General features: G+C 36.9%; 2 protein-coding genes across 5 annotated transcripts; one reads left to right on the top strand and one right to left on the bottom strand.

Moving 5' to 3' along the window:
• The first annotated feature begins 556 nt into the window (after positions 1-556).
• Positions 557-3,660, top strand: LOC149622112 (uncharacterized). The gene is made up of 2 exons (XM_089853536.1): positions 557-1,126; positions 1,214-3,660. Exons 1-2 carry the CDS (start codon positions 725-727, stop codon positions 3,605-3,607), a joined length of 2,796 nt encoding a protein of 931 aa, XP_089709662.1. The 5' UTR covers positions 557-724; the 3' UTR covers positions 3,608-3,660.
• Positions 3,661-3,841: 181 nt separating this feature from the next.
• On the bottom strand, positions 3,842-5,476 carry LOC149622111 (uncharacterized). Of its 4 annotated transcripts, XM_089853535.1 has the most exons (4): positions 5,360-5,476; positions 5,061-5,219; positions 4,579-4,992; positions 3,842-4,513 (listed from the first exon to the last, which is right to left on the bottom strand). In XM_089853535.1, exons 2-4 carry the CDS (start codon positions 5,217-5,219, stop codon positions 3,884-3,886), a joined length of 1,203 nt encoding a protein of 400 aa, XP_089709661.1. In that variant the 5' UTR covers positions 5,360-5,476; the 3' UTR covers positions 3,842-3,883. The 4 variants fall into 4 exon arrangements, with proteins under 4 accessions (XP_089709661.1, XP_089709659.1, XP_089709660.1 ...); XM_089853533.1 differs by having other exon boundaries at positions 4,579-4,635; positions 4,708-5,475; XM_089853534.1 differs by having other exon boundaries at positions 4,579-4,736; positions 4,869-5,475.
• Positions 5,477-26,868: the final 21,392 nt, after the last annotated feature.

The raw sequence follows: 26,868 nt of genomic DNA, 5'->3' as shown, positions 1-26,868 counted from the left end.
TTTATTCTTTCCTAAATGAAATTGAAAGAGCTCATAAAAAATTAATTCATCAATTGCAAACGAGATTCCATCCACAATATTAAAGAAGATATGAACAAATAAGTTTGGGTAATGGCGTGTAATGGACACTACACGTTAGGCTTTCTCGCAAAACACTGAGAGTACCCATTTTCTCATATGATAAAAAATTAAGGTTAAGCAATGTTTAACTTCTGAGTATCTCTATATTTCAAGGGATGCTATAAAGATGGTTTTCGTCATTTTGTTTGGTAAAGTCTTCGATTCCCGTGGGAATACCGTATAAATGGAAAACTGTGTGCTAGAGATAAATTGAGACCGCGTTGCGATTTCGACACGTTTCCGAAGACTATACCTTCCTCAGGGAATAGCTATTTAGCTAAGTCAATCCCTGCAGATTTCTATACGAGATTTTGTGTTGAACTCACGAACTGGAACCCGCGGTCAAACTGATAGACAATAAATGCTTTTATCTCATTTCGTTTGAAGTTTTCTTATTTCGCTTTTATCAGAAGTAAATGAACCGAAGTTACCGGAGTCCTATTGTTTATTCATTAAGCACAAGTTCCTTACAAACCCCCATATTTCAACCCCGACGATAGTCTCGCTCCTCTACTCTTTCGAGTCGCATCAATTTTGAAAACGCCACCAAGCGGCCAATGTTCGAGTAACCGGATTTTCCGGGAATTAGTTAGAGTTTTTAAAAATGGCGACTTCTTCGGAAGAGGATATATTTCCCTCGGAAGATTCTTTTGGGGAGAATTGGTTGTTTGAGTCGAAAGATGTTAGCACTCAGTGTAATTTTTATTTATCAGAGAAGCCACATGTTAAACATAAAGCAGTAACTTGTAATCTAATAAAATGTGTAGGAGAAGGTCGCGAAAAAAGTAAAGTACACGCTAAGCCTTTGAAAATGGTAAATGCAGTAACTCAATGTTTCTTGGAGCCATATAAAGCCAGCTCTGAAAACAGTGCCGAAAAGCCGTTAGGAAAAAACATTCATACCCAAACCTCAGCCCAAACTTTGACGAAATATACACCCCCAACTTTAAGTCTGTTCGATGAAATCACCCAAATCCTGGAGAAGTTCGATGAACTTGTGTACGAGGTTGGTCTACATTTATTTATTTATTTAGTTAACAACAGTTTTGTAGTTTAACAGTCCGATTATTAATTTATTGTAAACATTGTTTAGGTTTTAGAAGATTATAGTGGGGCACCAGTGATGAGGATTTCACGAAGGAAGACAAGCGGATGTTTGAGTGAACACCGTGGATTTTGTGAAGTGCCAGTTACATTTTTTGTTCAAGTGAATGGGAACTGTAACTTAAGCATACTGTTCAAATCACCAAAACCAATTTCCATCTTAAAAGAGAACGGTGATTTGGATGTAAATTCATTGACAACAACGTTAAATGTCATATCTTGTCGAATGGGTCACATTTTCTGCCCAGGCATCAATCCTGCTTCAGTTGCTGATGACAGTTTCACGAAACCGAAACATCTGAAATACATTGAATTTCCTTTTCCACGGTACCAGTCAGCCGATTGTCTAGTATTTTACCAACAATTACCGCAAGAAGTAACAGAAATTTCAAGGGTTAGGAAAAGGCAGTGTCCATCTTGCGTTAACATAGCCCAAGGCATTGCCAAAGCTAAAAAACGTAAGTCATTGGAGTCGCCCGATAGGAAGTTCAAAAGACAACGAGTTTCAAGCAACTTTCCAATCAAAAATCTGACACCTAAAAGTAAGAAGATACGGATTTCCAGAATACAACAAGCAAGATCAGTTTTAACCCAGAAAGTTGTGAAACTAGAGAAACAGTTAAAATTGAGAGAAATAAGCCTGAATGAAAATCAGTCAGAAGAACTGTCGAATATTGTTCAAATTATTAGCAATAATTATAGCTCGGAGCTAGAGACGTCTATTAATACAACGTCTGGTAACACAAGAGAAATGTTGAAAATGGCGTGGGACAGAGACTCTAAACAGAAGCATTTATCTGACCAAAAAGATTTCTTTAGTGAACAAGAACAATTGACAAGAAACTCCCGCGTGAGGAAATGGAACGCCACAACGTTACGGATGTGTTTAGCTGTTTGCTCGAGAAGCAAAGCGGCTTACGAGGCTTTGAGAGGCTTTAAACTTTTGAATCTTCCTAGTGTTTCAACACTTAGGGAAAAAACCAGGAAACTAAACCATTCACCCGGAATTAACGAAGAATATTTATACGAACAGCAGTGCAAATACAAGAAATTTCAGGCTGAAAAAGAAAGAAAAGGAGATTTGATTCCAATGGGGATAGGCGTTACAATATTCGATGAGGTAAAGGTTATAGATAAAGTCATCTGGAATAGTAAAAGCCACGAGTTTATGGGATTGGCGATGAGTGAGGACGACTATCCAGAGTTGACAGACATTTACAAAGACAAAACCGTTAAAGCTCCAGCACCAACGCAATATGTGCTGCAATACATTTGGAGAGATCTAACATCTGGGTTTGATTTGATTGGTCCCCATTTTACTTCACCGTATCCATTCCAACAGAAGTCTCTAGTAACCACACTTTATCAAACACTGGAAGCTCTGGAGATGTTCAACTTCAAATCTTTGGGTCTCGTCTGTGATGGAGCAAGTGAAAATCTGTCTTTAATTAAGCTTACGATGGGTGAAACTGGGGCCTTAGGGTTCAAGATTAAAGATGGAATTTACGACTTCTCTGTCCAACCACGTTTTGAAAACCCATTTTCTGAAACACCCAAGTTTTTGCACTGGATCATTTGCCCATCTCATGAAATGAAGAACATGGTTGGTCAACTCCATGCCTCTAGGGAAGATGGACCTAAAGCATTTCAACGAAATGGGGTACCATTTGGCTGGAAAGAAGTGGTGGACGTCTACGCAAGAGACGAACAAAGAGTCAAGAATAACCAACTAAGAGTTGCACGCTTTTTAATAGAAAGTTACATAATCAGAGATTCTTGGACCCGACTTAACGTTGCACCTTCCAAAGTTCTGCAACAGGAAGACGTTCTTAGTGAACTTTTTGGATTTGCTCACGGTGAAGAAGGTACCGCTGAACAACGCGAAAGTGCTTTGGAGGCTTACAGATATTTACGAGCCTGCAATAAAATATTTGAAAACGGTTTTCTACGAGCCAAGGCTGTGAAGGATATCTCTTCTGATGTTCTTCAGTCTGTCCAAGAAGGTTACCTATTCTTTGAAGACTGGCTGAGAGAACTTTTAGAAGCAAATCCTGATATAAACATAAACAGTCCACGCCAAAAACATTTCTTGTCGTGGCAAACCTGGGACTTACTGAGAGTAATGGTTTTTGGAATAAAAGGATTGGCTGAAGATTTCTTTAAATATTGCCCAGGCTATTTCTTATCCTTAATTAGGATAAATGGGAGTGCCGTGGAAAGCTTTTTCGCACAAATAAAGTATGCTACCGGGAGCAAACTATCTGGCACAAACTTTGTTAGCGCGAAGAAAGCAATAATGATACGAGCCAACGTCCATGGTAATCATCGAGGGAACAAGGACTATCGCGACCAAATGCTTTGTTTCCGCGAATCTGACCTTTAAAACTTAACCTTGATTTAAGCACTTAAGTCAATAAATTTCAAGTTTAAACAAAAGTTTAATTTTAACTTTGTTATCACAGCTGTCATTATTTTTTAACAATATTATCACAAGCAAGGTTTTGATTTTGGTTTACAACACTTTGGGGATTTTATCATTTCAATTAATTATTCTAGGAACTATTTTAGGATTGTTACAAGTATTTGCTTTGGAAATTCACAAGAACGAATCGTTTGGTTAAAAACTTAAAAACAATAGAGAACAAAGTTAACAAACTAATTAATCATAACAAAAATTTGGGTCGAGGTTTTTCTTTTTGTTTCTGCGTGGGAGAGATCGTACTTTGCTATCACAGTTGTCATTCTCATTAAATAACTTTCGTTTTTTAACAATATTATTATCACAAATTTTTGATTTAGTTTTACTGCACTTTGGAGATTCTAGGTAATTAGTGGTTCTAGGAACTATATCCAACATTTCATCAGTTTTTGAAAATCTAGGTATGTCAATTGGTTTTCTAGGGGCCAATATCTTCCTTGATTTAGGTTTAGAGACCAATATTAGTGGTGAAATATCATTTTGAGAAATAGGCAGATTGACGTCGGTCTTCTTCAGTAAACCTTTAGATACTGTTACCTTTTCCTTTTTCGCGCTTTTACGTTTGTTGCTTTTTTCAGTTTTTTCTTTGAATCCATAGAGTTTATCTCTAAGGGTTTGACCTCCTTTCCCCTTCTTGCTAGTACTTGAAAGAAATTCTTGTATTCTACCATGGATCATCTTCCGGGTCCATTCCTTGTAAAAGTTGTCAATATCAAGCTCATTCCAATCAAAACCTTCTGGTAAAGCTGCGCGAAACATCAGTTTCTGCTCTTCACATTCCATGAAACCGAAACATTCTTCCGCGCATTTCTAGGATTGAGAGAAAGTTTGTTAGAAAACACGTATATCATACGCCTATATATGAGTTGACTTACTTTAATCATTTGTGTACCATGTTTGGCTAACGAAGCCTTGTTGGCATGATCCGTAACCTTTTGATTTAATGTGCGAATGAATTTGAGGAAGCTAGTTTTAGGAAATGTTAGTTTCCCATTATCTCTGACCTTCAAATCTAATGGCAAATGTTCTTTTTCTAAGTCATTCATACGAATAATTAGTCCAACTCTTTTCAGATTGTTATCTGCCACTCTCTTTTTTAAAGAATGCTTTAAATTAACACTTGATGCTGTCGTTCTCTTAATAATTTCTTGAATACACCCACCACCCAGTTTATAAAGCGCGGAGTCGGTTTCTTCCTTACAAAGACATTCAACTGAAGCTATTTCTTCACCATGACTATCTTCACTTTTACGTTCCTCTTGGAGTTTTTCAGGATATTTGTTGTGTAACTTAAAAAACGTCAAAGTTGAAGAGGCGATCACATTTAGAAGCATCAATTCTTCGTGGCTTTCATTACCTGTTGTAAAGGTTGAGCGTATTTTTTTTGCCTCCGCAAAGTATCCCACAGTAAGTTGAGCCATTGCTTTGTTTGTGCGGGCTTTAAGACCCGTTTTTGGCTTAATAGGTTTGTCTTGACTAAGACTTTCCTCATTCTCCAACCACCCTTCATCTTCATCTAATTCATCAATTAATTGTTTAGGTTTATGAACGAAAACCAGAGGTTTCTTTTGACTAGGTCTACCCCGACTTTTAGGGATTTGAGGTTTACACTCTTTGAACAACTTTTCGAGTAGGATCAGAAGACTTTTAACATACTTTTGTCCAATGTCTGACTTTAGAATTTCAATAAATCTTTCCTGTCTTGAAGTCACAAATGGTCGATTAATATTTGAAAGGTATTTCAAAATATCATCCCTAATGTTTTCATCCATTATCGAACGTAAGCCTAGGGCCTAGGCTCCTAAGATAGAAGCAGACGCCTATTTCTGAAACAACGACTATTTATTCATACTAACGATATTGCGCGGATTTGTAACCAAGCTGTAACTATGGTCTTTGGTGCCAGCGTTAAATTTCGAGACGATTCAGGTAGAGGTACAGCTACCCTGATTTTTACTACCCCCACGTTATGGAAAACGCATTATACAAATTTTGCCCTCTCCGGTAACTTCGGTTCATTTACTTCTGCTTTTATTTCTAAAATAATATATTTTCTTGGAAACAAACAATCTAGAGGATCTCTGTATCCGTTGGTTTCTTATCTTTCGGACCATGTTCAGCCTCGTCCTATATTGTGCAGTAATACAATGTGGGTATTAGTTTGTACTTCGACGCCGAAGAAGAAGTAAAACTAGTTCTTACGGTTTTCGGATATTTTAACATGGCAAGTAAGAAGAAATGGTTAGGGATCAATACGGTAATAGTAATCGTGGAAATGTGTAAAGCATTAAAGAACTCAAATAGGCTCTAACCTTTTTTATCTCTGACCTACGGCCGGAACTACACAGCGCTTCACAGTGTTCGTGGCTCTCAAGTATTTGTTAAGGGAAAGGTTAATGGATCAATTGAAGTAAAAGGTTAGATTTTCATCAGAAATTAATTACCTGAAGCGTGGTTACATTTCATTAGATATCATTATAATTTAAATAAATTATAATAATATGTCGAATTTGTAGTGTTGAGAAATTTGTGGTTTGCATTATAGAGCATCTTGTTTTGTTTTCCTTCTATCGAAAAGAATTCCAAGAAATGCGATAAATCTATCCGAATTCTTACCCGGTGGATTTCGTTTTTACTTTACAATAAAACTAAAAGAGAAAAATTCTGAAGTTCATTAAATACATTGGGCTGAGCAGTATAATATATCGTTTAAAAAACTTGAAATAATTTAATTTTCTTTGTGCCCATAAAACCATGGCTTGACCAAACACCTTCTCTGTAAACACAATGAATTCAATTTCATTAGAATATTTGCATATTGATTAATAAAATCGAAAGAGCAGACATGCAAGTAACAGTATATACCTACCGAATTTCTTTCTGCAATATTTAGCCGTTACCGGCGATTTAGAAAAATATGATTTAAAGTCGGTTCAGTAATTCCTGAGATTACCTCTACATACAAACAAACAAACATAAAAACCAAGAAAGAAGGAAACAAACATACATACATACAAAACAAATATACAATCAATTAAATCAAATTTACATCTTTATATTATAATATAAATATTAATTTAATCAGTTCTAGTGTAGATTTTAATTAATGAAAGAGTTTTTAGAATCGGTAAAGTGGTTTCTGATATTGGCCCTGCGCACAAACATACAAACAAAAAACATATACTACCTATTTATTACATTAGTATAGATAGGTGCAGTTGGTTTTACGAGAGTTCTGCACATTTATCACAGTCTTGCCATGTAATTCCTGCAATAATGAACCAAGTCGTATTCCATTTATACAGCGTATTACTTTAATAAAAACCGAACATTGATTTTTTCTTAACTTACTTCATTCTGACCGCAACGACAAACACAAATCTTCTCAATTTTCAAATTAAAACTCGCGGTTAGCAGTACTCCGCTTTATATTCGAATAATTAAGGAATTGCTGCTAGTGAAAGGGACGTAGAATTTCTTTCTCGAGAAAAACCTTTTGAATCAAAGTTTTAGGTTCCTAAAAGGTTCTTGATAAAGCTTCTTTGTTCTTTTAGAAGGATTTCATTTTTGCAAAGAACTTTTTTCTCGGAACAAATTAGAGTTTCTTTGTCTTTGCCCGCTTTTTATAGAGTTTTAAAGTTCAACATTCCAGGAGGGGGACTTAATGATCAGTGACATTAAGAGTTAGTAAATCGTAGCTCGGTAGAATGCTTAGTTATTCACCAGAACTTTGCCTGGGGAGCGATAACAATATTGTGAGCCATAGAGGAAGTTTTGGATATAGATGTGAAATTGCATTATTTTTTGAAGTCATAATTTAGTTTATTTAAATATGATTTATTTTTGTTGGTTCTCAACGCCAAAACACAAACTATTGATACAGTTATTGATAATTTGACGGTAATATAAAGGCGAAACACCGTGGTAAAATTGATTTATGCTAGAAATCAGTAATTTTCAGCGGTGGCTGTAAATTAAAGGTTAAATTACAGGTAACGTCTCCAGGTAACTTATATTGACATTATTTTTTCATTTGGAAGAGGAATAAGTCTGCTAAGCCTAACAGAACAACAATAAAATTGGAATAAAATAGGAAAATATTAATTTTTGTTCTGAATCCAGAGAAATTTGAGCTAGCAAGACTTATATTTTCACATACCTCACTGCATTGCTTGATTTGCTATGGATGCCATGTAACTTTCCGTTCAATCATTTTCTAATTTTTATATAATCGATCCTTGCAGTTACTACAAGCTATCGAGGTTATCGAGGGTCCGCTAAAAAGTCGCGTTTCGAGCTGGTGTAGCGATGAAACAAATTTTTCTATGTACTACGCATCGTGCCAGTAAGATGGCGTTAAATATCTTAGTAAATTATTCGCACTTTTCTTACCCAAACTTAAGATTTGTTTTTCCAAAGTGACGCCTGATGACGGGTCAAAACGCGGCCCCTGACGTGAAAAACGACAGTATACCAGGCTAAAGGGAGGTCTCAAGTATACCATCTATACTGTCTTTGAAACAGAAAATAAAACAAAAGAAAGGGCGTAATAATAAAGGAGGGCAATCGTAAAATATGACGGTCATATTGTTTCTGCCCAGAACCTGTCCCTCTGTGACCCCTATTTCCTGCAAGGCCGCCAAAATTGGCTGTCTTTTCTTAGAGGAAGGCTTCCCGAAAGCTGGAAACGATGGGTTTTAAAGAGTCTATTCAATTGCCTCACGTTTCCCATTTTCTGGGCCGAGATGCGATTTTTTAAAAGCCAACAAAATCCTATTTCAAACTGAAGATGCGAACGACCCATGCTCGCCCTTTCTCCCTCGACGTGAGACGCCTCTAAAAGTATAGAAATGCCCAGAAGAAGAAAGTGATTCAAAAAGAAAAACGTATTCCAGATCTTCTATATGTAGTTTTTAATACCAACAAGGTGAAAGAGCCTCGATTTCGTCCGAGGTAAAACATAAGAATTCAAAACTACTGAACTTTTCTAATAAAAATCACTTAAATTTCGCAAACTTGATATTTTTGATGTTTGTCGGGTCAGAATTTTAAAAGATGGCGACGTGTTCAACCCTAACTGAGCTGTTTTGCTACGCAGGAGCAGACGCCATTTTGAACGAGACGGAACAAGTTGAACAACGTACCAATAATGCGTTCAATAACTTATGACGTAGTTTTAACAAAACGAACGCAATTGTGAGTTACTAAACGTATTCCATAACATATAAACGATGGCCTTTACGGAAAAATGCCATTGAACATTTTCGACTCAAAACGCTCCGTTGAACCCACTGTACTTCGGTTCAACCACCCAGTTTGGAACACCTTGTTTTCCATTAGCCATGGAAATGAGGAAAATTTCACGTAGTACTAAAAGGGTCATTTGTCCTTCTTTTTCCCAACGTTTCTACCTTCAGAAAACATCCCCAAGATTCGGTGTACGTTGGCTTCCCTTTGAACTCCGTTGAGGAAAAAAATGGCCATCTGATGTATCGGCGAACCCGAACAGAGTAGGAGTATGGCCGTTATTGCTATTAACTTGTTTCGGGACTAGGCCTCAAGTTTTTTCGATGTAAAAAGGAAATAAAGCGCTTCGGAAAGCTGTCACTAGATGATAAATTATGCAGCTTCTAGAAGCAACCACCTTCGAGAGAGTAACTCCCTTCTCTCTACTCTACATCTTCCCTTACCTTATTTCCCTTTCGGATGAATCTGACTTTTTCCACATCCCATGGCCTGTTTCAAGGAGAAATAAAAAGAAACACCGTCCAAAAAAGTGAAGTTCGACAAGCTGAGTGCCGTTCCAGCTCGTAGTAGTGCACAGGTGGTGCGAATGCTCAAGTCCCTCGAGAGAATTGATACTTTTTTCACCTTTCTGGCCAAGAGAATCTGTAATAAAAAGGGGAAGGGCCGCGAACTTCTAACAGAAACTCATCACAAAAATTTATCGTGTGGAGAAAAACCTGAGCTGAGGTTTCCAATGGAGCTCCATCTGTCGAAACTGGGCTAATTAAATCGAAGGAAAATACAAATACGGTAGTCTGCAAGTATATGAAAATTTTCTGTGGTTATCTTTTTCCTCTCTGACGAAGATAGTTCCACAATCCATATTCGGAAGCGTCTTGATTTTTTTGGTTGTTTGTGATATTAAAATATTTTAAATTTTTAGAACAAATTCGGCAAACTATTTAAAACTAATAGAAGCAATTTGGAAATTATTTTAAATTAATAGAAGCAATTAGGAAATTATTTTAAATTAATAGAATAGATTTGTAAATTATTTTAAATTAATAGAAGCAATTTTGAAATTATTTTAAATTAATAGAAGCAATTTTGAAATTATTTTAAATTGATAGAAGCAATTTCGAAATTTTTTAAAAATTGAAAATTATTTTAAATCTAAATTAGTTTAGCAAATGTTTTAAATTAATAAACTAATTCATGTAGTCAATGTTTCGTTTACGTTAGCCTCCATACACTTTCCTTACTACAAATGTGGATGGAGAAACAAATTCTTGTCCTACATAATTCTGAGATAGTCAACGACAATAATAATGATAATATACTGAAAGAAAATGTTCAATGTTAATATAGTTAAGTTACGTGGTGCTTTACCTTATGAACTTCAGTTAGTAGTGCATTAGACACGAGGCGTGAGAAAAGGGTTTGCCTTGTTAATGGAAAGTAGAGTGCGCGATCCCTAAAGATACCTATACCTCTTTCTGTGTGCTTGGCCTATAAAAGTAACTAAGACATCTTGGCACTAAAAAAACATATCAGGCTTTGGTATATATACATTTTAATGCCGAAATAGCTACTTCTTGCCTCAGATCTTACAAACGTTTCCTAAATTGATCTACGAACGGGAATGTAAGGGTTGAGTTTTTCATACGTAATTTACGATGAAGTCTCTTGACAATTTGTGGAAGATGAAGATACAAAGTTTTTGGTGAATTATTAATACCCCTCTTCCACGAAGGGATTTTGAGACTTTTCCGTCTTTTTAGGCAGAATTTAGGTTTTGGCGCCGAAATCAGTGGCACCAACGTCATTTATATGAACACTAAAAAGACTGCATATTGGTCCCACGTGTTTTAGAAAGAAATTTCTTTAACTGGTTTTATTACACTAGTCCAGTTGTGATCAGATTCGAGGACTCAATTTAGGTTGTTTTAACCTTCAGTTTCGCTTTGAATCGGTTCAGAACTGGTTTGCCCAACTAGTTATAAAACCCTTTTCATTACCGATTTCAACAGCCTCGGTTCACACTTAACGAAGCTTTGCTAGGCCTCAATTTAGTGTTGCCTGCTAAGACCAGCGAAAATATCCATAAGACTTATCTCATCCCAGCTAAAATAACTCTGAAATATAGTCTCATCCCAGGTGAAATATCCCTGAGAAGTAAAAACTGACCTCCAAACCCTTTTTACGTTGTTTTGCGAAGTTGTTTCAAGAAACCGCGTTTGTAATTAGTTTCTAGAGTATCAGTTTTGTTCACTTATTATAAATATGAGCGCTTTGAATCGCTTCGAACCAGTTTCCCATGTATGTGTGAACATGGCTTTAGTGAATAAACTACCATATTTTCTGATACAATCAGGGAGAAGAGACTTGCGAGGGAGTGTTAAAGTGAATAGGCGCGTTCGTTCGCTACGTGGCTAAAATCGTCTCTCTCTGGCGCTGACTCGGGGCCTCATCGCGGTGTCCGTGCGCATGCGTCAAATTTAAAAACCGGCTTTGAACTAGCAGGGGAAGGTCGTGTTTAAATTTCTGCCATGGTTAACTATAAGAAGTGTTGTTTTTTAATTGTTCAAGTAACCTTAAGTATTTAACAATACCCGGCATGGTAAATATCGTTTTCAAACCAATTCCCAAACCAAAAACAAAGCTTGAAATTTATTGAAAGTGAATAGAAGCTAGTGGAAATCGGTCTTCCACAAGCTAATATCCATCTTTTACATTTTTCTATCTGGGTTTTTGCCTTTGGAAACGCGTGGAAGGATATTCCTTTCATATCTTTTTAAGCGAATACCTTGAATCATTCCTACAACCGTTACAAAAATAATTTGGCATTTTTATTAAGCCTCGGTTTCCTCCCAACAGACGTTGATTGTTGGTTGAACAGAGTGAGTGGGGCAGCATTCGATGGAAGCGGAAGCTGGCGGCAGGGAGAATTTTTAAATTCTCTCTGCTGGCGTTAGTAAACGACGTCACTCGCGCCTGCGCGTTAGCTAAAGTTGTGGAACGGAGATAAAAATTCCTACCCCCACTTTCTTTCCCATTTGCCACTGTATGACGGTTTTTTTAGCATTAGATCAACACTCCCTCTAACGTTCCTTACTCCCTGATACAATACTGTTAAATTGAAAAAAACGTAATACCTGATAAAGTTTAACAAGTTGGGAAACCAAAATAAACCTCTCCGAGTCGAGACGAATTTACTTTCGAATCACAGGTCCACCAGCCAATGAGTAAAACCGGAAATACATAGTTCAAATTGGCTAGGTCATTTGTAAAGGTTAAAGCGTTTCATAATTTCCTGCGTATCCTCAATATTTCTAATGAGGACCTAATATCTATCACTTAAATACATGTATTTAACTTTCGGCTCACTCTGAGCCGTTAAGACCTCCTATATGAGGACACGAAACCAGGTCAATTCTGGTTACAATCTAGGGTATCTTAACTCATAGACCCAATCGTTTCAACACTTATGGAAAGATGAAGTATTAACATCCATATTATCCAACGAAGCTAAAAGTTACGTTTACGCTATATATATATGTAGTAAAGCTGAATTAAAAAGTAAACACCAAATTTGAAATGTTAATTTCAAAAGATGTTCTTGGAATATTGAGATGAAACAGAGCTTTATAGCTACAAAACTACTAAAAGAATCGTAACGCCGAAAACAATTTCCATTTAATATTCTGCAAAAAGAAAATGTTATCGTTTTGTAAGAGATCTTTTCATCCTACTCGCTTTATATTAACTTTGATATGCGTGTAGTGTTTCTATTCAGATGCAATCTTCATTACTCGTTCTATATAAACTCTCACTTGTGTCATTACATAGAAATAAGTTTATCTTAAATAATTAATTAAATATAAATGATATTAATTATTTTAATCGCCAGTAAATAACTTTAAAAATAGTTAAATCGTTTAAAATGAAGTTGTTCCTATTATCTTTCGAAACTTTGCTAATATTGTCATTTAAAGTGAAGGGTACCCCTCTTGCCCTCTTTTTTAAAATTTTGGGGTATATATACCATTCGTTTCCATTATAATAATAGATAAAAACGCATTCGCGTGAACCGATGGTGGAAGGCCTGCCATTGGGAGGCTAGACGTTTCTCGTAACCCTAGCCGCTCTACGCGTACATCTTAAGCCTAACGACGATGATGGAGTAGAAGCCAATGTAACAGATTGGTAGACGACGACCAGTAGATGGTGGTGTTAGAAGCCAATGTTGCAGATTGGTGTCTATGTGGTATAGACGAAAGACCAGTAGATGGTGGTGTTTGAAGCCAAAGTTGCAGATTGGTGTCTATGTGGTATAGACGAAAGACAAGTAGATGGTGGTGCTAGAAGCCAATAAGAACAGATTGGTGTGTATGTGGTGTACACGAAAGACTAGTGCATGTTGTTGTTGTTAGAAGCCAATAAATACTGAGGGTGTTGAGTGAAAGAATTGGCGGTTAGTCAGCAAATGAAGGTGTAACGACTAGTTAATGATTGGCGTTAAATAAGATAGATGAAGCAATGAAGTAAAGTTTTCGGTTTTTTTCTGTGTACTGCGAACGCGGTCCGGAAATTGCGAACACGTTTGCTCCGATACGCAAACTGCGAACGCGGTCACGTGGGGTGTGACAGACAGACAGACACGTCCAGTGTAATACCTCTCCGTGACGTCATCGTCACTCGGAGAGGTAAAAATTTGCATTACTAATGATTTAATTGAAAATATTTCAATAACAGTAAATAAAATAGGCACACAGCTCAGCGTAACTAAGATAATTTATGGTAGAAATATCTGCAGCTGGCAACTATCACTTGCTACATAGATGGTGCGGCGTGCAACGCAGTGTCTAAAGCGAAACGGAACGCCATAACGGTGTCGTTTTGATTAAGAGGTCGCCAGACAATTTAAATAACAAAATTTAAAAAAAACTGATTTCGAAAGAAGAACAAAGTTTTCTTTTCTATATTGCACTAGTAGCAAGGCACCCGGCGTTGACCTTCAGCTCGATGGTTTTTTCATTACTTTTCGGCGTGACGATGATGTGACGGAGAGGTATAACATTGAACGTGTCTGCGTGTGTGTCTGTCACCGCGTTCGCACTTGGCAAATCGGAGCAAACGTGTTCGCATTTCACAGAAAGTAATATTGGCTTCTACTCCATTATCATCGTTAGGGTTGAGATGTACTCGGCGATCTCTCGAATCGGAGAAGTTTATTTTGGTTTCCCAACTTGTTATTTTTTGAAAGATGATGGAAAATCGAACCCCAAATGCCAGAAGGTTCGTCTATTGGATAAAGGTAGCCAATTTAATAACTATTAAAGAAATCTGTTGAAATGTACGACAATTAATCCTTGAAGTATGTTTTGTTACATTTCCAGCCGCCATTTTTCAAGATGACTGCGGATTGAAAAAATCTCTCTTTTTGCGTAACTACTACTCAAGAGTAACGTCCCTGCAAAATTTTAGGTATAGTGGTTTGTACTGGGCGTTGATTATCAGGTAGTCAGTCAGTCAGTCAGTCAGCACTTTGACTTATATTTAGATACAGATTAAAATAAAATGTATTTATCCAAAATTTAATAATAAACCCTTCTCATTGAAAGTAGTACCGGATAAGATACTCAAGGCATTAAAGTAGCGCTTTCAATTGTATTTTTCCTAACAATACCGGTGCCAAACTGAATGAAAGCATATTTACACCTTTCAAAAGCTAAGAAGACGACTAAAAAAATCTAAATCCATTTTAAAAAATTGAAGGCAAAGAAGTTATCATGGAAAGAAGCGAGTGAGGCGAGGCTGGAGCGTTGAAATAAAAAGCTGCGAAAATTTCCAAAGTGTTTCTTGAATTTCATCTCGCAAAGTGGACTGAAAAGTTTTTTGGGTGGAATGAGGTGGTTGCTTTGTAAGAAAGAAGCCCTGTGTATGTCCGTGTTGGCCCCGAGAATGGGGTGATAGCTTTAGTTAAGCGAGGTACACAAAAACCACCTTAACAGAGGCCGATTAACTGAGGTAAACACTTTAAAGAATATCTTGGTATCGTTAGTAGAACTTCACTTAGTACACGGTTTAAAAAAGTCTTATATAATTGTTTACTTTTAAGCCTTTTGTGTACGAAGAATGTCACAAAAGCTGCAGTGTCTTTTAAGACAATTATTCAAATCGTAGATTGTTTTCTCATTTTAACTTATTTGGAAGGGACTTTCTAATTTAGCAAGATTATTTCTAACTTAGTCAAAGGTTTAAATTCATACATAATAAAGTATTTAGTAACCATGGTTGGACAAGTTTTTAAAATTTAATGAAGGTGGTTTAATATAGGATAGGAAATTTATTAAATCAATTCACAACGCAAAAATTCGACTTAGTTGATCATTTCTGTGAATTTGTATAAGATTTCCAAAACTATATCTGACTTCAAAATGCAACTTTTGGTGAGAGATAATGCTACCCGTAAAAGCACCCTACTATAACCATACTATTTAACAACTTTTCAGTGTAAAATTAAGTAAAATTCCTCGAAAATGTCCTCAGTTCTAATAAAGTTACTCCCATTTAATCCGATCTAAATTTGAGAATGTTTCCTTCGTCTGAAAGACTTTGTATCTTAGTGTATCTTCATCAATTCCTAGTTTAAGCTCTGTTCAGTCACAGTCCTCGAAAAGCGATGCGGATTTCGAGGGGGTTGACGGACTTTTTTTTCGTTCTTTTGTTTTAAAGGCTTTTGGAGGCATTCGGGCGAGCTTAAAGTTTTTAAAGCCTTCTTTTCCAAAAGGGGAAGGGGGGTGAGATAGTGAAAAATGTGTCATCGGGGATTGGGCCGTTCTAGAAGAGGAAGAAGAAGAATTTCTATTATTGTTTTATCGTGAAAACGACATTATGGTCAGCAGGTTTTCCAATCCAATAAGACGACTATTCTTGTACGATTGATTAGTGGAAAGTAATGTAGGTTAGATTTTAAGGACCATTCACACGTCAGCTAGCTTAATTAGAATGTTCACGTGTGTCACGTAAAAGATTCGCGAAGTTAGTTGGATAATTTCGGTTTCATCGGGCACTTTATCACTTCGAAATTCGTGGCATACACCCGGAATGGTATCCTCCTATTGGATAGAATCCCGTTGGACCGAATTCAGATTTCTATAATTGTAGCCAAATTTAAAACAATTTATAGCCCAAGGAGCAATTTTCTGCTGAATGGGAATATTTATATGAAAGAGCTTTCGACTGAATGGAATGGGTTTACACATAAAATCATAGCGTTTTCCTTGAGTTGCCGAGCTCCAGTAGCGCAATGGATTAAGTGATTTGGATGATCGAAGAAGTTAAGCAGCATCGAGCGCCGTCAGTACTTGGGAGGGAGATCTCTTACGTTAGGTAAGGTTAGGTTACGTTAGGTAGGGTTAGGTTAGGGTTAGACAATTTCAAAAATGAAAGTTATTTACTGAAATTTATTGAAGAATGTTATTGGTGAACATACATATTATTTTCTGCAATATCAAGAAGTTTAATAAGAATATCAATTTTATTATTTGGTCTGCTCTGGTTAGGTTAGGTTTGGTTAGGTAAGGTTTGGTTAGGTTAGGTTAGGTTTGGTTTGGTTAGGTTAGGTTAGGTTAGGTTAGGTGATGTTAGGTGAGGTGAGGTGATTTTAGGTTAGGTTAGGTTTGGGAAGGTTAGGTGAGGTTAGGTTAGGTCAGGTTAGGTTAGGTTTGATTAGGTGAGGTAAGGTTAGGTTTGGTCAGGTTTTGTTAGGTTTGGTTAGGTTAGGTTAGGTTAGGTTAGGTTAGGTTAGGTTAGGTGAGGTGATGTTAGGTGAGGTGATGTTAGGTGAGGTGATGTTAGGTGAGGTGATGTTAGGTGAGGTGATGTTAGGTGAGGTGATGTTAGGTGAGGTGAGGTGAGGTGATTTTAGGTTAGGTTAGGTTTGGGAAGGTTAGGTGAGGTTAGGTTAGGTCAGGTTAGGTTAGGTCAGGTAAGGTTAGGTTTGATTAGGTGAGGTTAGGTTATGTTAGGTTTGGTCAGGATTTGTTAGGTTAGACTATGTCCAAAAATGGAAATTAATTACTAAAATTTATTGAAGAATGTTATTGGTGAACATAAATATTATTTGCTGCAACATCAAGAAGTTTCATTAGAAAGTCAATTGAAAAATAGGAATGAAAGGAAAATTCATGTTTGGAAAACCGCCCAAATTGTGGTATTCGGTCTAATGGGATTCGGTCGAACAAGACATTCGATCCAATGGGATTCGACCCAATGGTAGACAATCAAAGTAATAGCAGAGAAAAAATATTAAGAAGAAATTTTCGTTCTTAACCTCGGAACCGAACGGATGACCTCAAATAAAACTAAAGAAAATTCGAGAAAAAAACCAAAAGTGGAGGGTTAATTAATAAACGATTAAACCTTAGTAAATTTGCAGACCACCCTAAAACCTTAGACTTAAAACGTTTACTAACAGGTAGCAATCTGCCAGCGTTGAGAACGACAGGAGACATACGTGCAATGCGAGATGCAATGTAATGTACCCATAAGAAAATGTACATTCTTACTCCTTAGAATTATTCTATGAAAATTGCCATTAAAAACGGTAAAAAAGGTACTTCTTTTAAAGGTTCAAAGTGTTTTAAAGCATGTAAAAAATAATTTACTAATTTAATGGAAACAAGACGTCGCCGGATATGTAGTCTTGTACACAAACTAAAATGAACGCTTTTACAACCTTTCGATTGTTTGAAGAATGAAGCAAAATGTCGGTGTTCCTTATTAGTTTCCGCTACTTATCGCTGTCAGTTTCCCGTTAGTATCGGTCAGTTGTTTCAACAAACTAATCGTCACAAGTTGTTTTACAATGATGTTCGTTATGAGTCACCAACTGTACAACTTTCAACTCTTTAAAAAGCTGGCAACCACTAATTTGCAATAATCATCATATCTTGAACTTAATTCCTACTGTTTTAGACGAAGTCAACATGCTGTGATTTATGCAAACTAGCAAGTGTTAGGTTCAAGTAACTTGCAAATGGGTTGGCGTACGACAAAATGTCATAGAACAGTTTCGCCTTATATTGGCCCCAGGAACCCAAATACTTCCGCTCCTACGTCCATTTCAGATACACCCTGTATTTTGTTTTGGAACATTTAGCTTTTTGTTTATTGTTATTCTATAATGTTAAAGCTACCAATATTAATGAAAATAATAGTACGTTTTCAGATTTAAAATATTGGAATTATTTGTTGATTGATCATGGAAGCAGCAAATTTTGTCTCTAGTAGGCATAAGCGTAGGAAAAGAGATTCTTATATGCGCAGGGTATTAGAAAGTGTTAATGCAAATAATGATGAAAATGAAAGCATTTCTAATGGTGAAAATCAAGAAATAAATATTAAAGAGCCTAATGGCAGAACAGAAGATTTTTCACATGAAACTTTCGCGTTACCTCTTCCTCAGCCCAATCCAATTGACAATAATATTAGAATAAGTGATAGTGATTCAGATAGATCAAGAACTATTGATTTTGAGAGCTCTCCTTTTCCAACTGAAAGTGATAGCTCGTCTGACAATGAGGATGAAAAGGAACTTGACATAAATTCTAATATTAGAGACTGGGCCCTCAATCATAAAATTCATAATTTTGCAACTAATGATTTGCTCGATATTCTAAGAAAGCATGGCCATGCAATGCCAAAAGATTGTAGAACTCTACTCAAAACTCCCAGAGAAACTAAAACTATACCAATAAGAAATGGCGAGTATTGGCACATAGGTTTTAAGGAAGGCTTAAATTATTTTTTAACGAACACGGAGGATTATGATCATGAGCTCTCATTTGCTATAAATATTGATGGGCTTCCCATTTATAAAAGCTCTGGAATTGATTTTTGGCCAATCTTAGCTTCGGTTTTTAATTTTTCTCAGGGAATGATTGGAACACCTTTCCCTGTGGGAGTTTTTTGCGGAAATTCTAAACCTGGGTTTTAGAGGAATATTTAGGACCGCTAATAAAAGACCTCCAAGAGCTAGAAGCAAATGGTTTCTCTTATAACAACAAAGTATTTAAATGCAATTTAAAAGGCCCATTTATTCTCGATACGCCAGCACTAGCATTTGTGAAAAACACAAAAGGACACACAGGTTATCATTCATGTGACAAATGTTCAATTGAGGGTATTAGGCAAGATAATCGCACTTTGTTTCGGCAAGAAGATGTACACGTGACTCTTCGAACTAATGAAAGTTTTAGAAACCAAGATGATGAGAGTCACCATTTAGAGGGAGGTTTATCATCTTTAACAGAACTTAATATAGACATAGTGCGTCAATTTCCGCTAGATTATATGCATCTAATGTGTCTGGGAGTGACGAGAAAGATTTTGCACGCCTTTCTGAGTGGCGATTTAACAGTTAGACTTGGCAGTTACTTAGTATCGGTGCTTAATGAAAAAATAGATATCTGTCGTCACTATATTCCCAAGGAGTTCGCTCGAAAACCTAGAACACTCAAATACTTGGATCGCTGGAAAGCAACTGAACTACGTCAATTTATGATATACACTGGACCAGTTGTTTTAAAGGATATTTTAAGAGAAGACGTAATGAACCACTTTCGGTTGTTTCATTGTGCTGTCTACATTTTAGCTCACCCTGTTTTGCATAAAACCCACTGCGATTACGCCAATGAAATTTTACAGATGTTTGTCACTTCCTGTCCTGATTTTTATGGAACTAACTTTATGGCGATGAATGTTCATTCGCTTAAACACGTAGTAAATGATGTTAAAATGTTTGGAAATCTCGATGCGTATAGCGCCTTTCCCTTTGAGAACTTTTTGCATTTTATGAAGAAATCAATAAGAACCCCAAAAAGGCCCCTGCAACAAGTTATAAAAAGAATGGGGCGAATCAGCCATTTTCCATCGCAAAAGGGTTGTAACCAAAATTTGTTTAAAATTGCCTTCAACTGCAACGAATTCTTTCTGCCAGACAATGTTACTACTTACAAAAAGTTAGAAACACCTAGATTCACAATCTCAATACACAAAGGTGACAATTGCTTCAAGATAACGTCTGAAGAAGTTATTATAGTGAAAGTTATTTTTCAAGATTCAACTAAGGAGATTTATGTTTGTGGAAATATCTGCAAGTTTGAGGAGAATCTATTTGAATATCCCCTTCAATCTTCCGATCTTGGAATATTTATAGGGAAAGTTCAAAACCAAACGAAAACATATCCCTACTTTTCCCTGCGTCAAAAATGCTTGCTTCTGCCCCAAAAAAGAGACACTGTAGCTATTATACCATTGCTGCACAATTCTTAAAATTAGATATATTTGACTATATGGAGAGGGCGTGGAAAGGAAATTAATTGGTTCAAATCACCATAAAGATAATGTAACATTTTTCTGCATAAATTTAAGAACTCGAAACCGATAGAAATGATATCGATAAATTAGTGGTGGTCAGATTGATCAATTCGCATAACCAAATATTATTTACTTGTCGTATGTGGCGCATAACTCGAATGTCTTTCACTGATAAAACCATACGCTAGTTCAATTTTCAAAATCATTCGAAGATAATTCCTTAAATCAGTAGCTATTAATTACTTAATTTTCCACTACACTCTCACTTTTAACGGAAACTAAAATGTATCTGGAATATCAAGGATTGTTCTATTTGTTCGTTTAAATTAACGTACCCATTAATCTTTTCATTAATATGGAAGACAAAATATTTGCCAACAAGATAGATGATATATTTGACATTGCAAAAAGCGATCAAATGTTAAATTTCTATCAATTGCGTTAGATGTTTGCGGTTGTTAATTTTGTCAATGATGACACCGTTGAAGTTGTTCCTGATGCTTGGTGTAAAAGCCATAAAATTTGTAAATGGCCACCAAAGAACACACAAGGGCTAGCAAAAATGTGGAAAAATTGCGATCCACCAAAGGCAGAATGGGAAGATTATGATATTAAAACCTACCGCAAAGGATGTAAGTATCTATTTTAAAGATAAACATAAAGCTATTTCTTTGTAAATATGAATTCAGTAAATAAATTACGCCTTTTAACTTAACCCTCAGTAAAATATAATTGTTTTACTTTAAGTGACATTTTCTCGTGCACGAGAACTATGCAGCAAAGCTGAAGTAACATCAGATCTAGGAAATGAAACAGATTTAGGAAGAGGAAAGCGATCCAGAAACAAGAAACGACACCATTCTAGCAGCAGCAATGAAGAAAACAGTGATAACTCTAAGAAGAGAAAGCTCTCTAAAAATAGAGATGAGAAATCAAATACAAGTAGTTCTTATCATTTTAAATAAATTATTAATAGTTTTAATCATGAAATTAAATATTAGATATGGACAACCCAAATGAAAAATCCAAGCATAAAACCAAAACACTACCTCACCACCGCAGTTCAAACCAAATAAGGAAATGAAGTGTAAGACGTCTAAAAAATTATAATAATGCATCTTAATTGTAGTTTTTTTTTAAAACTTATTTTAAAATATAGCTTCCGGCGCTAAGCCAAATGAGACTGTTGCTTTGTCCGGAATTAGCGGCGAGAAAGAAAGTAGTTCTGACCCAAAGGAACAAGACTTTGCCGAGACAGAAGATTTTAATAATTGCATTTCCAGGGAAAAGGAAAAATCGCCTTCACCTTTGCCCACGGAGTCAGAAGCATTTGAAGTTCAGGAAGTTATTGGTAGATTATGTTTTTAATCAGTAACTATACACTCATTATTATAAAATCTAACGTTACTAATTAAAATGAAGACAATCCGGACAGTAACGTCGAAGAGTCTGAAAACACCAGCCTGAAATCTGCTGTGCAGATCGTGCAGAAACGTCTTGATAGTGTGACCTCCAAAAAGTCTAGTAATTTCCAATGCAAATTTCCTGCATTCCATATAAATATTTTGGAATTTTCTTTAACTAATATGCCTGTTATGTTTTTAACATGTATAGTTAATATGAGTGGAGAATTGGAAACTTCAAGGGAACACTTTGTGGCGGATAGTGATGGCTGTATGTCGGGTAAATAATATTGTAAAGTCCGAATAGCTCATGTGAACAAACTTTTCTCTTTAGGCTTTGATGATTTAATCAAAAATCCTCGATCAACGTCGAAAGAATTGTCTTCATCAATGACCCAAACACCAATTCGTAAAGAAACTACTAGTACTAATGGTAATCTTGGCAATTCAATTTCCATTTTCATAGCATATAATGTTATACGTATATTAGTCGCTGCATTTAGCGCATGAATTTATAAAATTTTCATTAAAACAGATGAAAAATTTCGGAAAGCGGTCTTAATTATGCTTTCGGATCTCAACACTAAACTGGATGTAGTTCAGAAAGTGATTTCTGAAAAATTTGAAAGTCCTATTGTGACTAATATACAGGATATTCTATCTCTGCCTCTTAACTCTGAAGATAAAGTCAATGAGTTCGAAGAGTATATTAGTTATCCAGAAAAAAGAAGCAAAGCTGTAATATTAGAAAAATCACCTCATATAATTGCTCTAATGGTATTCAAAAACCTGCTCCTTAATTTTTAGGTAATTGTTTTAGGATCTTGGGGTGGTAAAAAGATAGACGATACAACAAGGCGTATATTAGTAAATACTATATCACACACCCTCGCCCTCAATATGAATTGGAATGGAGCCAATGGTAAAATTGGAATGAAAAGTCTGCAGCTAAGACGTCTGATTATTGGTATGGTACGGTAATATTTTCTTTTACCAATTTCTAACGTATTTTTTTAGATGCGGTAAGACAAAACCCAAAGTTGAGACTTGCTAGAGAGTATGATATCGAGCAGTCAATGCAAACATGGTTGAAGCATGCCCCAGATAGAAATGGCGGACGATTGCAAAGAAAGAGTAATGCTAGACGAGATCTACCTTTAGAACGTGAACGGGGAAGACGTTTATCTGAAACTTCGGATAGAGACGGACAACTACAATATGCATCGCGAAGACATGCATTGGTTAGAAAAGAACCGGAAAGAGAGGATTCTGCAAAAAGGTTTCGCGAGGTACGCCACCACAAAAGCAGAGGAGCTCGACGCAGTATTTTTGACGACACTGATGAAAGCGACGATTATTACTAAAGAAGCAAGAACTTTCATTAATTTTTATTTTCAAGTTTCCAAAAGTGTTGGAATTTTCTATATATTTCATTAATAAAACTGTAACGTGGATAACTTCATTAAAGAAATGTTTTTCGAAAATATTATGTATTTACGCGTCGGATTTCAATGCTAAATAGAGTCGGGGCTAAATGCTAAAAAGGGTTGGGTTTAAATGCTAAAAAGGGTCGGGTTTAAACGCTAAAAAGGGTCGGGTTTAAACGCTAAAAAGGGTCGGATTTCAACGCTAAAAAGGGTCGGATTTCAACGCTAAAAAGGGTCGGATTTCAACGCTAAAAAGGGTCGGGTTTCAACGCTAAAAAGGGTCGGGTTTCAACGCTAAAAAGGGTCGGGTTTCAACGCTAAAAAGGGTCGGGTTTCGGTACAAAAAAGGGTCGGGTTTCAATACTAAAAAGGTCGGGTTTCAACGCTAAAAAGGGTCGGGTTTCAACGCTGAAAAGGGTAGGGTTTCAACGCTGAAAAGGGTCGGGTTTCAACGCTAAAAAGGGTCGGGTTTCAACGCTAAAAAGGGTCGGGTTTCGGTACAAATAAGTCGGGTTTAAATACTAAAAAGGTCGGGTTTCAACGCTAAAAAGGGTCGGGTTTCAACGCTATAAAGGGTCGGGTTTAAACGCTAAAAAGGGTCGGGTTTCAGTACTAAAATGGGTCGGGTTTCGGTACTAAAAAGGGTCGGGTTTCGGTACTAAAAAGGGTCGGGTTTCAATACTAAAAAGGGTCGGGTTTCAATACTAAAAAGGGTTGGGTTTCAATACTAAAAGGGGTTGGGTTTCAATACTAAAAGGGGTCGGGTTTCAATACTAAAAAGGGTCGGGTTTCTCTACAAAAAAGGGTCGGGTTTCTCTACAAAAAAGGGTCGGGTTTCAATACTAAAAAGGGTCGGGTTTCAATACTAAAAAGGGTCGGGTTTCAATACTAAAAAGGGTCGGGTTTCTCTACAAAAAAGGGTCGGGTTTCTCTACAAAAAAGGGTCGGGTTTCAATACTAAAAAGGGTCGGGTTTCAATACTAAAAAGGGTCGGGTTTCATTACTAAAAATAGTCGGGTTTCAATACTAAAAAGGTTCGGGCTTCAATACTTAAAAGGGTCGGGTTTCAATACGTTTTAAAGTCCTTTTTATATTCCTAATTTGAGTCGGGTTTCAGTCCTTTACCTACAGCTTACCGACACTGATCCGGAAGGACATTTTACCTCAATTGGGCCGACAGTGTTTTGGCTCTCCAAAGAACAGTCGGGCCACCCGAAATCAGGCACTGTCGCACAGGAGACTATTGCTACTGGGGAGGCATGTCCGGAAAACTAGAAGTCGCACAGCAACAGGCTTCGGAAAACGCGAAAGCGGGAAGACCAAAAGGGGATCGTCTTCCCGCCGCGCGAAGAAAGTAAAGCCCCTTATGGAAATTGGCTCTATGGATGTGCGTGGCTGTGAGGTTGATCCTCCCGTGGCCATAGACGCCGCGTATTCGCATGCGACTTTCGCGACCAGACTAGATTCAGGCGCTGATGCTTGTTTTATCAGCTTATGTCAGTGGCGTAATTTAGTCAGAACTTTAAAAACCAGACTTAGTACTTCCGGAAGAAGAAGAGACTCAATGCATAGTTTTAGGCGATGGACGTTATACCTTCACAAAGGAACGCGCGCGAATAGACTTCCGCTTAGGTCAGTTGAAATTAAAGCAAGAGTTTCACGTAGTTCCCTCACTCCCGAACGACTTTATTCTGGGAAAGAATTTCCTGTATAAACATCGTGCCGTTTTGGACTTTGGTACAAAAACTTGTCAGATTGACGGAACGACGTTTCCATTCGTACTTAATCTCCCGGGGTTAAAGACTCCAACACCTCAGATTATAGAGGATATTGAACAAGCTGTCGCGTCGCCTACACTGAGTCCGAAACAGAAGGAAGACTTAAAAACTTTATTATTACGATTTCCAAAACTATTTTCGGAAAAAGCGGGACGTACTAACTTAGTATATCACGAGATACACACTACCACCGATGTTCCTGTTAGTCAACGCGCGTATCTTGTTAGCGACGAGAAAAAACGGATAATTGAAGATCATATTCACGAAATGATCCGCGACGGAATCGTGAAGCCCACCGTTAGTCCTTACTCGTCGCCTGTGGTACTTGTCCACCGGAAATGCGGAAAGATCCGTTTCTGCGTCGACTATCGCGCTTTAAACAAAGTGACCGTGAAAGACCCTTATCCGCTACCGAGAATAGAGGAACTCTTAGGAAAAATGGGTGCGACAAAGTTCATCACAGCACTGGACTTAAAGAGCGGCTATTGGCAGATAGATCTCCATCCGCAAGCGAATGCGAAGACTGCTTTTATGACGCACGCGGGGAAGTACGAGTTTGAAGTACTTCGTTCGGTTTATGCAATGCGCCGTCTTCGTTTCAATGACTCATCGACGAAGACTTCAGGGATGGACATTACTTTTCCATCTGTGTCTATCTGGATGACATCGTCATTCCATCCAGTACTTGGGCTGACCATTTGCACGCCTTGGAATATGTCTTTCACCGACTGTTAGCAGCGAGAGAAGACTGCTGCCAAGGCCAGGAGGCCCTCCTCGCCGCCTGCCCAAGACTCAGCGGATTGGGAACAAGAGTGACGCAGCAGACGACTTTTTTTTTGGGGGGGGGGAGGATGTAACCGTCCTCAGCCAGAACGTCCTTCCCGGGAAAAAACCGCGTCGTCTGCCTTACTCATATTGTATTTTTTATACTAAATTTTGGATAAATGCCAAATTGTCCCGAAGTGGCGCCTTAAGCGCCACTGCTGCTAAAGTTTCAAAAAACATTTTTCGCGGGAATAAAAACCCCCGCCTCCGCCTGTAACGGTGGAGTCATATTGTACGTGCGCTCTTGTCGAGACGCGTTTTGGTTTTGTTTAAAAATAAATACGAATTATTGCCATTCACACTGCGTTCTCTTTCTACAATGGACTACCTGGTAAATATAGTTAGTCATGGACAATAAGTCCTTTAAACGGGTAACCTGGGAACTTCTTAATTTGCTAGTTTTAGTTTAATTTCTTTGTGAGCAGTGAAATTAGGCCCCCTTGCCTACATTTTAATTTTACGGTTACAGTATCAAGCTAGTTTCCCTTAAAAAATTCTTGAAGTAGCCTTTTTCTAGAGCTAATATTGGGAGTAAAATACTAGGGTAAGTAATGATGAAAAATATTTTTCGCATATGAAATTTTGGTGAAAAAAACTAAGATAAGAATTTTTTCAAATAATTGATGTTTTATAATCATGTGTTTAAAAGTGAAAATTGAATATCTGTTACTTCAGGCATTTAATCTTCTACACTTATCTCTTACTTTTTCCCGTCTTTGTCTACAAAGACAGTTTTTATTAATATCTGTTACTTCAGTCTTAATATTAATTAAAATAGTTTAGAAACCTTAGGAGAGAAAACGTTTTAGAGCGTTGCACTTTCATTAGTTAAAGCTTTTGAACTGATTAAGCATTTATTACATAACACCAATCCTCACTACTTGAGCTGTAATCGCTAAATCTAGCTTAATTAGCTGTAATCGCTAATCTAGCTTAATTAGCTGTAATCGCTAATCTAGCTTAATTAGCTGTAATCGCTAATCTAGCTTAATTAGCTGTAATCGCTAATCTAGCTTAATTAGCTGTAATCGCTAATCTAGCTTATTTAGCTGTAATAGTTAATCTAGCTTAATTTGCAGTAATAGCAAATCTAGCTTAATTTGCAGTAATAGCAAATCTAG

The sequence above is a fragment of the Phalangium opilio genome, unplaced genomic scaffold, assembly GCF_054372755.1.
Source record: "Phalangium opilio isolate 3A_F unplaced genomic scaffold, DU_Popi_V2 ptg000194l_1, whole genome shotgun sequence".
Classification (NCBI taxonomy): Eukaryota; Metazoa; Arthropoda; class Arachnida; order Opiliones; family Phalangiidae; genus Phalangium; species Phalangium opilio.
Note: the sequence above shows the minus strand (reverse complement) of the source record. Positions and strands in the feature narration are given on the sequence as shown.